This window comes from Leptinotarsa decemlineata, unplaced genomic scaffold (assembly GCF_025532065.1).
Source record: "Leptinotarsa decemlineata unplaced genomic scaffold, Ldec_3_MD MMD2_tig00026358_RagTag_RagTag, whole genome shotgun sequence".
In the NCBI taxonomy this organism is placed as follows: domain Eukaryota; kingdom Metazoa; phylum Arthropoda; class Insecta; order Coleoptera; family Chrysomelidae; genus Leptinotarsa; species Leptinotarsa decemlineata.
In genome coordinates, this window is record NW_027412703.1 from 3,024,467 (window position 1) to 3,041,070 (window position 16,604).

Genomic DNA, 16,604 nt, shown 5'->3' on the forward strand with positions numbered 1-16,604 from the left:
GATGAACGTTGCTATCACAGTTAATATTTTATTGGTTTTAAAGAGTTCTCTACATGAATCTCTGGGTTTATACACACACAAGTATACCCTGAAGCTGTTCAATGGAATCCATTTAATCTCCAACGATTCAAATCTAATGTGAATCGCTACTTTCGCACAGACACCGCTATTGGATCTTCATGAGTATTTTCCTGTAGTGCTTGTGTTTTGTCCTTAAGAAAAAAGAAATAACCTGATAAACCAATCAGTTCTAATGATATTATCAACAGCAAAATACTGAGATGATTATACAGGGTGTTCCTTAAACACATGCTAATATTTAAGGAGGTAATTCTTAGACCCATTTTAAGACATCTTTGGTATATTTGGTACGTATGTTCCATGCCTCAAGGCGCATTTTCTGATGTACACAAATTTGTATTTTTTCAAACAGTGGCATCCCTACGGGTTTCGCATTGAATATTTTTGGCGAAAAAGTACTACGCCAATGCTTTCTTTTCAAAATAAAATCACTTTTAAAATCCTCATATATTTTTGAGAAAATTTGATCTCCTGGTATTTCTTTGTCCGACGCATGATTTTCACTCAAAAAAATAAAAATCGACAGAAAGCAAATTAAGAAATTAGATCAATTCTAAAATGAATGAGAATCTGAAAATTGCTTCATAACGCATTACCAATTCCCTAATAACATTTGAAAACATAATCTGCAAAAAAATAAATTTTTCACAAAAACGAGTTTTATTTTATTTTGTGACAGTAAGTCTAAACGAATAGCACAAATTTGTTAATTAGTAATAATACCAAAACTGATTATAAAAATTGTTGGAAGTGGCCACCTGCACTTAGTATGCATGCTTCCGCCCTTCTACGCATGGAATTACGCACCCGTTCAAATATTCCCGGCGTATTTCGTATAGTTTCACACGAGGCAACTATTCGCTCTCTTAAATCTTCTAAAGTATTAACGGGAGTTTTATAAACAAAAGTTTTAAGGTGACCCCATAAAAAAAATCTAAACTGTTGAGATCGGGGGATCTTGCTGGCCATTGCTGAGGTCCTCCGCGACCTATCCAACGATTAGGATAAACTGTATTTAAATGTTTTCGGACAATTACACTGAAATGAGCAGGGGCGCCATCGTGCATGTACCATATTCGATTCCTTAACGCAAGTGCACATCTTCCAATAACCCAGGTAAGTCTTCTTCGAGAAAGTGTAAATAAGAACGACCATCAAGGCGTCCTGGTAGAAAAAATGGGCCTATTAGATGATCACCTATAATTCCTGCCCATACATTAACCAAAAAATTGGTGTTGGAAATGGGTTTCGATTATTGCATGGGGATTTTCTTCAGCCCACACATGATTGTTATGGAAATTTTGAATGGCATTCCGAGAAAAATTTGCTTCGTCTGTGAACAAAATTTGTGTCTCGAACTGCGGATTCAGTGCAATACTTTGTAGATACCACTGACTGAAGTTCACACGCTGTGGAAAATCTCTGGGGAGTAATGCCTGCACTCTTGAAATATGGTATGGGTATAACAAAAAATCAACCAAAATACGCCAAACAATTTGATGACAAATATCCAGAGTTCTAGCGATCTTCCTCGTACTCGTCTCAGGATGTTCCTCAATTTCTTGCAGCACCGCTTCCTCAATTTCAGGAGTTCTTACTACACGAGGTCTACCTTCCGGAGTCCCTTGAAACTACCAGTTTCCCCAAGTCAACGATGAATATTTGAAAAGGTTCGGCTATCTGGTAAGGCACGATTAGAATATCTTTCCTGATAAATTCACCTGGCTTCTGTTGCATTACCACCGGCAAGGCCGTATACGTAATGCGTTTGCGCCATTTCCGCATTAGTATAATTTACCATATTTACTGATATTCAGAAAAACAGCGGACTACCAAAATAACTTCAATAACACTTCAAAATCAATCAAAACGCGCTGTGACAGTTTTCAACACCAACACCTTACTTTAAACCAACATCGATATTAGCTACTGACGTTTGTACATACAGAGAATTCGTTTTTTATTGCTATGGTGGGTACGCTGTTTTTTCTGCTTTTAATCTTTAAAAGAAATCACATATCGACAAACTCCATATTTCAAGAGGTGCAGTAAATAAATTCTGCTACACGTCATTTATTCCAGGATAACTAAATTTATGTTTTCAAACATTATTAAGCGGTGCTGCGTTATGACGTAATTTCAATTGAGAACAGTGCATCTGACAACAAACAAATACCTTTTAGATCTTCAATTATTTTGCAACAAATCTGATCTCTTAGTTTGCTTTCAGTCGATGCACATCCGCATAAGATTTTTAAGGAATTTATCCTTAAGTAAAGCGATTTTTAATTTTTTGAGCGAAAACCATGCGTCGGACAAAGAAAACCCAGCAAATCAAATGGCAGTGGCGTAGTATTTTTTTCGCCAAAAATATACATTTCAAAACTCGTTCGTACGCCACTGGCAGAGAAAATTAAGAAAATTGTACATCAGAAAATGCGCCTGGAGGCATGGAACATATGTACCAAATATGCCAAAGATGTCTACAAAATTATCTCAGTTATTATTAAAAAACTGATTATTTTTGAAAACTTTGCCACCCTGTATCTCAAAAGTTAAAGCGTTTAGGACATACGTCCATAGGACGTTTTTTCCTTAAAATGGGTCTAAGAATTACCTCCTTAAATATAAGCATGTGTTTAAGGAACACCCTGTAGATTAGTATCCAAGTTCTTTCTTAATTTTTGATAATTTATTTACTGTAAGGCTTTATTCCAGATAAGAGGTATGTCTTGGTCTCATGATGACAGCATTCTGGCAACTTGTGGCAGCGAGGGTGCTGTATATGGTTGGGATGTTATAAAATCCAATCGACTCACCGAAACTATAATAAAATCTAATCCTTTCAAAGGAGTATCAGTCACTAGAGATGGAAAAAATATCTTCGCTGTCGGAATTGACGGACACATCAGGGAACTAGTCAACTCAAATATTCAAAGGGATGTTGTACTATCGACCGCTCCACTAGATGGTCTGTCTTTATCCGCACTGGACACAATGCTTTTTGTATCGGGTAAATATGAATCTTGATTGTTTTCCAAGAAGGGTGAGTTGAGTAACAGCAACAGCAACAATTATCTGAAGATATTTGATGGAATCGGCCAATACGTGATGAAAATGCATAACGTATTCAAGAAACACTTCATTGTGATGTCGTTTGTAACGGCTCCTACCATAAAAATTTCAGAAATGCTTTTAAAATTAATTCAAAACTAATTTCAAGCCGCGATTTAGTGTAAATAATACCTATCAATTACAATTCCATAACAGTAGGCACTAAATTCTCAGAAATATTATTCCATTGAAACGATATCATTATTGCCAAGGTTGTGATTCTACAGGCCGATTCAACATGGATGGCACATGAGACGTTTCTGGTGAACCAGACACCGGATGACTTCGAAAATTCAATATAGAGTGAGTTCAGACATTCTCTACCCAACTAAAATATTTGTGACAATGCTGTGTTGCCACTTCCATTAGAAAGTAACGGCAACTTTGATTTTTCAAATGGAACACCCTGTATATAATATTATTTTTGGAATCTAAAACAATTACCCGACAATTTTCTTCTGTTATTTTCCTATACCTATCTGTGGTTTAGAAATATTAATTAACTTTAATTTTTTCTTAAAATGATGATATCTTTGAGTTAAGGAATCCTGTGGTATCGAAATTTGGTTTGGAGTTAGGTGATACTTGGAGGCTTCCCACACTTTAGCGTAATCTCCGTTACTTCAATACAGGGTGGTTAAAAAATACAGATTTTTCGTTTGCTTGAAAAAGTGACTGAAAGTTGATTTTTTCAAACGAAACACCCTGCGTATTATTACAAATTCCGAAAGCTTCTTTAAATTTGCTTTCTTTCTATGTGTATCATGCGTATATAACTAGTCAAGTTTCGGACTTTTCAGCATTTATTTGTGAAAATGTCCCTTCACAATAGTACGAGGGTTGCCTTTTATGTTTCGGGATTTGGCATCCCTAGTGTTGCAGTATGGCAACCGAGTGGTTGCGACATGTCAATTCTGAGTGATACACAACCATTTGTTTGCCAGTTGTCTTCCAAGAAATCAGGAAAACCAACCGCCGAAGATGGATCACTCTTCACCACGACAATGCGAGCTCTCACACATCGGCTCAAACAACTGCATTTTTGAGCACCCAAAACATCGATTTGATGAGTCATCCGCCGCATAGTCCTGACTTAGTACTGAATGACTTCTTTTTATTCCCGCACGTAAAAAACAAATTGAGAGTTCAACGTTTTGCGACACCTGAAGAAGCGATTGGTGCATTCAGAATGCATGTTTTGGAGATCTTTCAATCAGAGTGGTTCGACAATAATTGGTTCAAACACATGCAAAAGTGTATAGATCTTCATGGGAAATATTTTGAAAAACAATAAAGTGATTTTCAATTATTAATATTTAATATATAAAAGGCAAACCTCGTATTACTATTCGCTATTTTGTAGGCAAGCCATGATGACTATCTGACAGTAACGTTGTGACATTCTGATAATAATATTGACATTTTCGTCACTTCAGAAGTTTCAAATACCTCCAAAACGATGGAACAAAACTATTCCAATGAAATTCTCATGAATTTGTTTATTATCTTTGGACAGTGTCATGAAATTATCAGCAGAACATATAGAAAGTTCAACAAAAGGTATTCGCATCACCCTCAAGAAACGTCAAGAAATGTATGCGAGTTTAGAACTTGATCAAGTAACGGAGATTACGCTAAAGTGTGGGAAACATCCAAGTATTACCTAACTCCAAACCAAATTTCCTATTCCAAAGATGACTCTACAAAACATCAAGTATGCTACATTGAAACATGCTATTGAAATATGCATAAATATAGTGTCCAATTTGGCCCACTCTATATATAGGCACAGGTCATTTTATTCTTTAGAAACTGAGGTACACATTTAGCGTAAATTGGCTACGTTAAACGAAGTTACTCGAAATGTAGGCACTCCAAATTCTAAAAATATATATAGAGTATTTAATATGTAGATTGAGTTAGTAAAGACACGCCTGAAGAAGCCATTAGAAGGGCGAAACAGGTGTTACGTTTTTGAAAAACTGTTTAATGGAACTCTAACAATGAAGCGTTTCTGGAATACATTCTTCTCAGGAACTATTTATTCAAATTCGAAACGTTGGAAAGAAAACAATTATTTTTTTAAATGAAAATCGATTCTGTTACCCATTTAATCCTTCTTGGAAAAAATGTTGGATGATCACTGAACCAAGTAATATATAAATATTAGTATTATGAAGCATTTGATAATTAAAATATTTTTAGGTAACTATGGCAGCGTATTTGTGGTTAAACTTCCGTTACTGGAAAAGGCTGAATATATGGAGTACACAATGCATAATGTGATAATTTCCAAGGTATTTTTTTTGTGTATCAGTAGCTTCGTATATTTATACATTCGCGCAAAAAATAATATTTAATTCAGTTCATCTAATTAAGTAGCTATTGGGCAGTTTTTTCACGATCCCAAAATAGCAAGATTTTGAATTTGATCATTTGAAATTTACTTCAATTGCATTCTATCCGTGTAAAAAAAACAAACAAGAAGATAAAACATTCGGTTTGACTAGAGCCATGAAGATGAATATATATATATATATATATATATATATATATATATATATATATATATATATATAGAGGAGAAGGTAATCGTTGCTGACTAGTTAGGAATGGAACCAACAAATAATGGGGCTGAGCAGCAAATGAAAGAGTACTCTTTAAAGTTTGTCCAAGCTTTCGGAAATTTAATGATGGAAACAATTTAATAAATTTCCGAAAGCTTGGACAAACTTTAAAGAGTACTCTTTCATTTGCTGCTCAGCCACATTATTTGTTGGTTCTATATATATATATATATATATATATATATATACACACATCGGAAAAGTCTAGTTATATTTTTAAAAATGGCAATAATTTTTTTTAGATCGCTTTAGGGAAAAAATAGTTGACGGGTGATTATTAAACGAATGTAACTTACAACAAAATTTATTAAATGGTCAAAAATACCGAGTGCGCATATAAGCAAAACTAAAAAAAATATGGCTCTTCTTTGGCACCCCGAAAAAAATCATAATACAAAAAAAATTGGAATCAGTACAAAGTATGGCCCCCACGCTGGTTTATTACGGCCCTACATCTATCGTGCATCGACAAAATGAGATTGTCAATGTCTTGTTGAGGTACATTTGCCCATTCAACGATTAAAAGCTCTCTCGATTGAAACGTTGTGTGAATGTTCCCCATATGCGGAGTAATTTTTCGTTGAAGCATGTCCCACACATGCTCGATGGGATTCAGGTCCGGTGATTGTGCTGGCCATGGCAATACATCAACTCCTTCGTTGGTGAGCCAGTCAGTCACTAGACGCGCAACATGTGGACGACCATTATCGTGCATTAGGTGGAAGTTTTCACCAACAGCACCAGCAAACGGACGGACGATAGGTAGAAGAATGGTGTCGAGGTACTGTCGAGCTATGAGGGAGCGATTTGGAAAAACTAGATCGGTTCTGCCGCCGATCATGATTCCGCCCCATAGCATTACTGTACCACCTCTGTATGTGTGGACTTCCTGGACGTGTCTCGAACGTTCATTATTTCCAGGTCGTCTCCACAGTCTTACTCAACGAGAATCTGGATGAAATCCAAATCTGGATTCGTCTGTAAACAAAACTGTGGCCCAATCATTTGCATCCCAGTTTTGATGATCTTGACACCACTCTAATCTTCTACCGCGATTGCCTCTCGACAAAGGTAGACATCTAAGTGGCCTTCTGTTGTGGAGATCTGCTTCATGCAGTCGATTTCTGACAGTATCACGACCAATGGTTACCTGGTGCGCCTGCTGCAACACGTTAAGCAACTCAAGTGCTGTGATTGTCTGTTGTCTTCTTGCGGTTAAGACCAAAAATCGGTCTTAAACTGCAGTTGTAGCGCGTCCTCGTCGTGGATGTTGTTCGGCTGGACTGCCAGTTTCACGGAAACGCGCCACAATCGACTGATAACACTTTGGGAGACCCCCAAACGAAGAGTTACATCATTTTGTCGCATGCCACCTCGAAGAAGCCCTACAGCTCTATTCATCTCAGCCAATGGTAAGTGATGGCGTTCCATGTTAAAGCACAATATTTCCAGTTTAATTGCTGAGCAAGAACTGCATAGAATGTACAAACTCGACACTTTCAGATTATTCATTTTAGCCGAAAACCTACAGTTTGTAAAAAACTTGATAAAAGATTAGTTACCGTTTTTGCAGGCTTTGTTCAACCCATAGAAATCTACAGGGTGGTCGAGTGTACCAATTTAATCGAAATTAAACGACCTCATGCATTTATTTTCATGATATTTAGTATGTTATAAAAATATCCATAAATATATATATATATATATATATATATATATATATATATATATATATATATATATATATAAATATGTCTTCAACCGAGGACCGCCTGCCCGGTACTGACGATGCCCAATAGGCTGAAACAGCTCTCTACCGGTGACTCTTAAAATGAAATAAATATGGGAGTGATCAGAATGGTACTTATTTATATATCTTTTGATTTTCATGGAATTATTTTCCAGTAGCTTGACTGTATTAACCTTTCTCGATTATATATATATATATATATATATATATATATATATATATATATATATATATATGATATATCAGATATATATATATATATATATATATATATATATATATATATATATATATATATATATATATATATATATATATATATATATATCATTCTGATCATTCCCATATTGATTTCAATTTAAGAGCCACCGGTAGACAGCTATTTCAGCCTATTGGGCATCGTCAGTACCGGGCAGGCGATCCTCGATTGAAGACAAAATGTGAATAACCAAGTAAAGTACTCAATAAAAATACCTGCGTATACACAAGCGAGACATAAGTGGAACCACCTATTGGTGTGACATCCAAGTCAATTTGCCAAGTTTTTATGTCAGTGTTGGTGGATTGACTAATCAACCGACAACTGCGGTGGCAGAAATTTGGGAAGCTAATCTAGAATGTCATCGAAAAACGAATCCACATGTTTCTAGAAATGATATGAAATCGAGAAAGGTTAATGCAGTCAAGCTGCTGGAAAATAATTCCATGAAAATCAAAAGATGAATAAATAAGTACCATTCTGATCACTCCAATATTGATTTCAATTTAAGAGCCACTGATAGACAGCTGTTTCAGCCTATTGGGCATCGTCAGTACCGGGCAGGCGGTCCTCGATTGAAGACAAAATGTGAATAACCAAGTAAAGTACCTAACTGCGTAAACGCAAACCACCAACACTAACATAAAAACTTAGCAAGTTGACTTGGGTGTCACACCAATAGGTGGTTTCCCGATCCACCTGTCGGATATAATCCAACGCTCTTCGTCGTATTAGCCAGGAAAGTAGTTGTTTTCGATAGATGTCAGTCCATTAACATACTGTGTAATTAAGTGAAGACCGGTCTGAACAAATTGTTCCTTTGAATGATTTAATTACTACAGGTGATTATGGCAACAAAATAAAAATTCATATTACATTTCAGATATGTTTAACAAGTGATGATAGATATCTGATCACTGGTACCGAGGACGGATGCCTTTGTTTCTGGAAGCTGCTGAATATAGAAGACAAAGCAATCAAATATGATCTCTCGTCTTCCAATGAAATTTTGATATCACGGCAGATTTTGGAAGATAAAATAGAACAAATAAAGAACTTACAGCTCCGAATGAAAGAGTTGGAGACCGAACATTCCTACCAAATGAGACAAAATGACGCATTACATTCTTTAAAAATGAAAGATATTCACGCAGGATACTGTAACGCTATAGAAGAACTCAAAATCAAGAATGAGGTGAAATAACTCAGTTTCATTCATTCCAATACAACTACACTTCATCAATTATAATTTGCAGCAAATGGAAGGAGAGCATATCCAAGAAATAAATAATATCAATGCCCAAATAAGCAAAATGAAAGCTGATCACGAACTGTTCGTGCAAAAATTAGAAGCAAGCTACAATGAGAAGCTCATTGTAGAATATAATAAATTCGTCAATTTTGAAACGAAAATGGATCATATGTTCAAAGAAGCTGAAGTTCGATATCAGATATTGAAGAAAGCTAAAGAAGAATCAGAAGAGGCGTTAAACCTTGAATTCAGGGAAAAATTAAAAGAACATGAAACCAGATACGCTGAGGTGAGATTTCTACTTGTTAACCGTTTTGCAGACACATTGATCTCTACTAAATATTTCTGTAGAGAAATCTGTGAAATAGATGTGTACTGTCATATTATAAATACGAAGTCAATCCAAACAGCTAAATAAATGACTAATGTACCGCGTCTGATAAATTTACTAGTTAATATCATATAAAACATTCCACATAAAAATAATGGTAAGACAAAAAAATTATACCAAACGCCGCCAATGCCATACTAAGAAACTGCCGATGCTCGGTAACTACTTAGTTTTTATGCCATTTGAATTGACTTCGTATACACTGTGTCCAAGATAAGAATGAACAGCATGGGGATATTGGAAACAGTAAGTGATACGGGGTTGATTGAATTAGAGAAAAGTAGGGCATTTATATGCCATTGAGAAAGTTTTAATATTCCAAATAGTTTCGGAGATATCCGAGAAAAACCGAAATTTGAGAATTTCGTCTTAATTTTCTCCCAGCTTTATTCTCAAATAAAATGTAAAACAAATAGCACCTTGCCATGGCCACTTTTTGAGGACTATACGATAACACAAGCAGAGTTTTTCTGCGACGTTTCGTCTTTCAGAAAACATCATCAACTTTGTATTTTCATATGGGCCGAAACTAAATTATACCCTGTCTATAACTCCATTTTTCATTGTGAATACAGCAACGTATCGCACAATATGATTTCATGACCATTTCTCGCGCAAAATGGAAAGTGATTACTTAACCTACTTTTCTTCAATTTTAGAAAGTACGTGCTGGAAAAAATTACATATTTTACTACTCAACTGCTTTGAATGTTATAATTTGGAACAAATTCTTAATGAGCCTACTAGAATCACCAACATTTCTAGCACGCTCATTGACCCGATTTTCGTTAGTAATAATAATCATGTTGTAAGATCTGGTACTTTATCATCCCAAGGCATTTCAGATCACAGGCTAGTTTACGTTGAATATTTAACAAAGAAATTCAAAATAGAACCCAAACTTGTAACATACCGCTGTTTCGACAATTTCACTTTGCATACTTTTTTATCAGATTTATACCAGTTGCCGTGGTTCGAAATTATAAGTGAAAATGATATTGATAATAAATTGTATAATTTCAATTCATTTTTAATATCTACTTTTGACAGACACGCCCCTCTTAAAAAAGTTAGAATTACCAAACCACCCGCGCCTTGGCTCACTCAAAATCTCAGACTTCTTATGAAAGAACGTGATAAAGCCTTTCAAAAATTCAAAAAAACTAAATCTGTTAATGATCGTATGAGGTATAAAGAATTGAGAAATTATACCTTGTCAATAGTTAGAACTGAAAAAAGGACATATCTCAAGTCCTGGAATGCTCTTTCTAACCTCAATGTTCGTTCAAAAAAACAATATTCATTACCCAATCACCTCTCGAATCCCGATGAAATAAACAACTATTTTGCCCAATTCGTACAAAACGTTTCTATTAATTGTGATGAAAATATTGAATTTTATAGCAATAATTATTTAATCAGGCAAGATAACTTCTCATTTCGATTCGCTACTGAAGAAGCTATTCATGAAATCCTGAATGATATTGAAAGTCAAGCTTCAGGGGTTGATAATATTTCAATCAGAATGTTGAAACTTTGTAGCCCGTTTATAGATAAATATATTACGCATATCATCAAGTGTTGTTTTGAATGTTCATATTTTCCAGACTTGTGGAAAATGGTCATTGGGAAACCCATTCCCAAGAATAATGATCCAGCTAGTTATTCTGATCTCAGAATTATCAGTATACTTTCAACCATGAGTAAAATTTTTGAAAGAGTTATTTATTTGCAAATTAATGAATATTTCAATAACAATTATCTATTATCACCATCGCAATGTGGTTTTAGGCAGGGTTTTAGCACGGCTACAGCTCTTGCTACTGTTACACAAGACATTGTTGAGGGATTTGATAAGGGAATGATTAGCACTCTGGTACTACTAGATTTTTCGAAAGCATTCGATACCATCAATCATGAGCTGATTTGCATGAAACTCAAATATTATGGTTTTGATAGTGCTGCCTTATTTCTCATCTGGTCTTATTTACTTGGTCGATCTCAAAAAGTTGTTGTTGATGGTCATCACTCCTTACCTCTTGATATTCTATCAGGAGTACCACAGGGTTCCATTTTGGGACCTTTATTGTTCATCATTTATACTCCTGACATTATCTCGTCCATCAAGAAATGTAAAATACAGGCGTATGCTGATGACATACAATTATACATGCACTTTAAAATCGATGAGTGTGCTGAGGCTCAAAATCTCTTCAACACTGATCTTGATTTGATCAATGGGCTATCAAGTGAACATGATTTGAAAATTAATCCTAATAAAACAATGATGATGCACTTTGGATCGCAGAAGAATCGTAAATTTGCAGAAAACAATTTCCGTTTAGAACTAGGTCATACTATCTTGACTCCTGTCAATACAGCTAAAAACTTAGGGGTCATGCTTGACGCTGATCTTAGATTTACTAGTCATGTTAAAAATTTAATGAAAAAAGCTTATATGTCATTGAAACTGTTATACTGTAATCGTTTTATTTTGAGCCAACCTCTAAAAAGAATGCTCTGTGATAGGTTGGTGCTAAGCCATTTCAACTACTGTGACTTCATATATGGGCCATACTTATATGATTCAGATAAAAAAAGAATACAAAAAGTGCAAAATTCTTGTTGCCGCCTAATTTATGGACTTCGTAAGTATGATTCAATTTCTGAAGCCTTCAAAAACTCCCGCTGGCTCAATATGAAAAACCGTATGATTCATCATTTGGGTTGTTTTGTCCATAAATTGATCACCCTTCCCCATTCTCCTCTTTTAATACAAAAACTAATTCTGCGTGAAAATATTCACTCAAGAAACATTAGACATAAAAACAAATTAACTATGCCACAACATCGCACTGCACAGTTCCAGAGATCATTTCTTTTTGGTGCTGTAAAACTTTATAATTCATTGCCTGAGCAATTGAAGAGATTCAATATCAGGAAATTCAAATACAAATATAAAAATTATATCTATGATAGTCAGTAATGTCAACTTTTACTTTTTAGACAACAGATCAATTCAATTAAATTATTTATCAACTATCTTTAGAAGGTAATCACAAATTATTATTTTATTTACGGTTCTCATTTCGTGGTACCATCACTGTTAATTGCTTTTATTTTTGTATGTTTGCGTGCATTATGGAGTGGTGCTTGTTGGTTGAGTTAGAGTAGCTTTGAGCTAGACTTCGCCAAGGAGTACCAGAATCTTCTGTAAACTATTTTCATTTTCAAATATATCTTTGTATTGTTTTTTTTGTATTATCAATAAAGCCGATTTATTATTATTATTATTATTAATGCATGAAGTAAATTGATCAGTCTTATTTATAATAACTTTTAACGTACCAGTTGCCGGAATTTTTGCGTTGTTGAATACAGATATAAGTCGCAATATCAAAAGTTTACTTTATAAAATGTAATTGTGATGTAATAACAATGAGCTAATATGTATTATAGGAAATAAACAGAAACATAAAACAAGTGTAACTTGCCATTATTTTCTAAGCACAAGTCCGCTCGTCTCACAGACGAATTTGAAACTTGAGTTAACATATTCGGAACAATATTGTTAAAGGATGCAGTAACCACTCTTATCGCATCTTCTTTTGAAAATTATGAGAGTACACTTGATTCTTGATATATCTCCAAAGGAAAAAGTCTAGTGAGGTTGGGTCGGGGGACCTTGCAGGCCAGGATGTATCACTATGAGTATCAATCCACTGTCCTGGTAAGCGACAGTTCAAATAATCACAAACAATTCTAGTGTTATGTACTGGAGCACCATCTTGTTGAAACCAGCAGCTGTGAGTAACGGCTAAAAACAAATTATCTAGAGCGTCTTCCAAATCATTTACTAACAAATTTAAATGCCGCTCTTTTGTTTAATTTATTTTGGTAGAAAAAAAGGCCCAATTACATTCGTACCGAGAATCCCAACCCACATATTAAAATCGAGACAATGTTGGTGTCTGGACACTTTGATACACGCGGATTTTGTTGTGACCAATAATGAACATTCCGCCTATTGAAAATGCCATTGTTGGTGATCTTAGTTTCATCAGATCAAATAATTTTGAAAGGGAAATTTTCATCGTCTTGGCATTTTCACAAAAGGTTATTCACCTTGTATCGTCACCTGGTCTGAGTCCACCTCAGACCAGGTGAGACCTAAATTTATATGGATGATATTATGTTCAATGGTGCGAGTGGATATCTCAGGATTTTCAACAACGACCTGTAATACGTCACGCTGACTTTCTTCATTAGATTGCTTTTGTTGGAAAACCACAGGTTTTTTAAATGATCCGTATTCTTTTAAATTAAGAAGTAAACTTATAAATATTGGTTTACCAGGTTGTCGCCTCTCTGGATAATTATTGGAGCACGTTCAGCATCAACACAATTTCTTTGGAACAAAATTTAACATGAAACATACCAAATTTTTCATTATTCGAAAAGCTGCCGTTTTTCATTTTTAACACTATAGTCCGTTCATAATTTGTCGATAGCACAAAATGAGGGCCCAAGTCATAAAACGGTCGTAAAACTCGTAAAATCATAGGCGGAGGTTCCTGAGCTGTTTATTCATTAAATATAAAGCTTCAGTTTATATTCGAAACTTGCCTTGAAAGGGTGAAGTTGTTACGAACGAAAATAATTTTTGGTTTAGTACATTTTTTAATCGCATTTAATTTACGGCTCGTTGGTGTTTCGGCGTCTACGGCAGTAATTAACGTCTCTAATATTTATTTTGCGAATTTTGTGCAATGCGTGAGTAACTTTTTTTTATATTCCTACAAACATATACGTACCTTTCGTTCCTGCTTGTTTTGTTTGATTGCTTGCGATGGCTTCGTCATCATCATCAACATCATCAAGTTTTACACCGGTACTGTTGCGTACAGTCAGTAAGTCTGTCTATTCACCAAGAGAGAAGACTATTGTTTTGAACGTTCACGATGCTCTGGTTTCTCAGAATCCCACAAACACTGTTTAGAACATAATCAAGAGTTGTGCCAACATGACGGGCGTAGGGGAGTCAACAATATATAGGTTCCTATCAGAAAGAAAAAAAAAGGTATAGCTAACCCAAATACAAACGAATACTTAAAGAGCGGGAGAAAACCTATTGAAATTGATGAATTTGCCAAAAATGCTATTCGAAGGAAAATTCACGAATTTTTTTACAAAAAAGAAATACCCAACTTGAACAAAATTTTACAAGAAGTTAGAGACGACCCGGATTTGCCTCATGTCGGACGAACCAAATTGTGGCAAGTTTTAAAAGAATTGAATTTCCGGTGGGAGAAATCAGACCGAAAATCACTTTTGATTGACCGGGAAGAGATAATATGTTGGAGAAGAAAGTATCTAAGATCTATACGAAAATTTCGGGCTGAAGGAAGGCCAATTTACTATCAGGACGAAACGTGGGTAAACGCAGGTCATACTCTCACAAAAATTTGGACAGATAAAAATATATCAAGCTCCAGGCAAGCCTTTATGGAAGGTTGGTCTACTGGTATTTCCCCACCCTCTGGTAAAGGCAGTAGATTAATAGTTTCTCACATTGGCAGTGAAAAAGGATTTGCTAAGCATGGTTTGTTGGAATTTGAATCCAAAAGCACAAAAGACTATCACGAGGAGATGACAGCTGATGTTTTCGAAGAGTATTTTGAGCAGATGATTGAACATATACCACCAAACTCAATTATAGTATTAGATAATGCACCTTATCATTCACGACTAGTTGAAAGACTTCCAACGACTGCGTGGAAGAAACAGGATATCATTGACTGGCTGCGGAATAAGTCCCTGCATTACGAAGATGGAATGGTTAAAGCAGAACTTTTAAAAATTGCCCGGCAACACAAATCTAAGTTCAAGAAATACGTAGTTGGCAAAATGGTGGAAAGACGAAACATCACAGTCCTTAGACTTCCACCCTACCACTGCGAATTAAATCCAATTGAACTCATTTGGGCACAAATGAAAAGCTATGAGGCTAGAAAAAATACGCCATATAAAATACAAGCTGTACGTGAATTGTTATATGAGTCCTTACAACATATTACAGAACAAAATTGGCGAGATGCAGTAAGACATGCAATAGAAGAAGAACAAAAAATGTGGGATCTTGACAATATAATTGATGCGACTGTAGAGACACAACCGCTAATTATTAACCTGCAAGACGACTCGGATTCCGAAGATGATCCTGTTTATTTTGAATTTGAATAGTTTTGTAAGTAATCGTAGTTTATATCATTTAAAAATAGGTATTAATTAAATAAATGTATCTTTTACAAATTGCAAGTAACTTATTATTTTTGAATAAAATAAAGAAATTTTTTTAAAATAAAAATACAGTTTACAGTACCTACAGTTTAAGAATATTAATATATTTATTTATTTAAAGTAACTAATGTTTTAATCATATACTCTACGACACTGGTCACTCATTTCCACTCAAAATACCTACATAATCGGATTAAAAGTTTTATAGCTGTATTGTATTTCTTCAGATACAAGGTGGGTTAGTCGAAAACATCTTAAACTGCCAGTTTTAGTTTGGTTTTTGTTATTATATCATATTAGCTGTCCTCTCTGTATTTCAGTTCTCTAATGAGGGTCAAACTTGCAGTGAGCTATCAACAAATTATGAACGGACTATAGTTAGGTAGATAACAAGATATAAAAGTAGGACCGGTAATATGTCAGAACATTACGTATCATTTTTTCCAGCGCGTACTAACTAAAATTGAAGAAAAGCAGTAATCACTTTTCATTTTGTACGAAAAATAGTTGTGAAATCATATTGTGTGATACTTTGCTTTATTCACAATGGAAAATGGAGTCTTATACAGGGTACACTTCAGTTTCGGCCTATATAAAAATACAAAGTTGATGATGTTTTCTAAAAGACGAACGTCGCAGAAAAATTCTGCTTACTTTATCGTCTATTCCTTAAAAAGTGGCCATGGCAAAGTGTTATTTGGTTTACATTTCCTTTGAAAATGAAGCTAGGAGAAAATAAAAACGAAATTCTCAAATTTCGGTTTTTCTCGGATATCTCCAAAACCACTCGGAATATTAGAACTTATAAATGGCATATTATTAGGCACATA

The 16,604-nt window shown here is 34.9% G+C and overlaps 1 protein-coding gene across 1 annotated transcript in view; it reads left to right on the forward strand.

Annotated features, from left to right (window-relative positions):
- tous (testes of unusual size) overlaps positions 1–16,604 on the forward strand; it is a 92,473-nt gene that overhangs the window by 64,482 nt on the left and 11,387 nt on the right. Inside the window, exons 8-11 of the mRNA XM_074184766.1 lie at positions 2,800–3,094; positions 5,401–5,492; positions 8,715–9,026; positions 9,088–9,372. Of these exons, the coding sequence (XP_074040867.1) occupies positions 2,800–3,094; positions 5,401–5,492; positions 8,715–9,026; positions 9,088–9,372 (984 nt within the window). The remainder of the gene's footprint in view (positions 1–2,799; positions 3,095–5,400; positions 5,493–8,714; positions 9,027–9,087; positions 9,373–16,604) is intronic.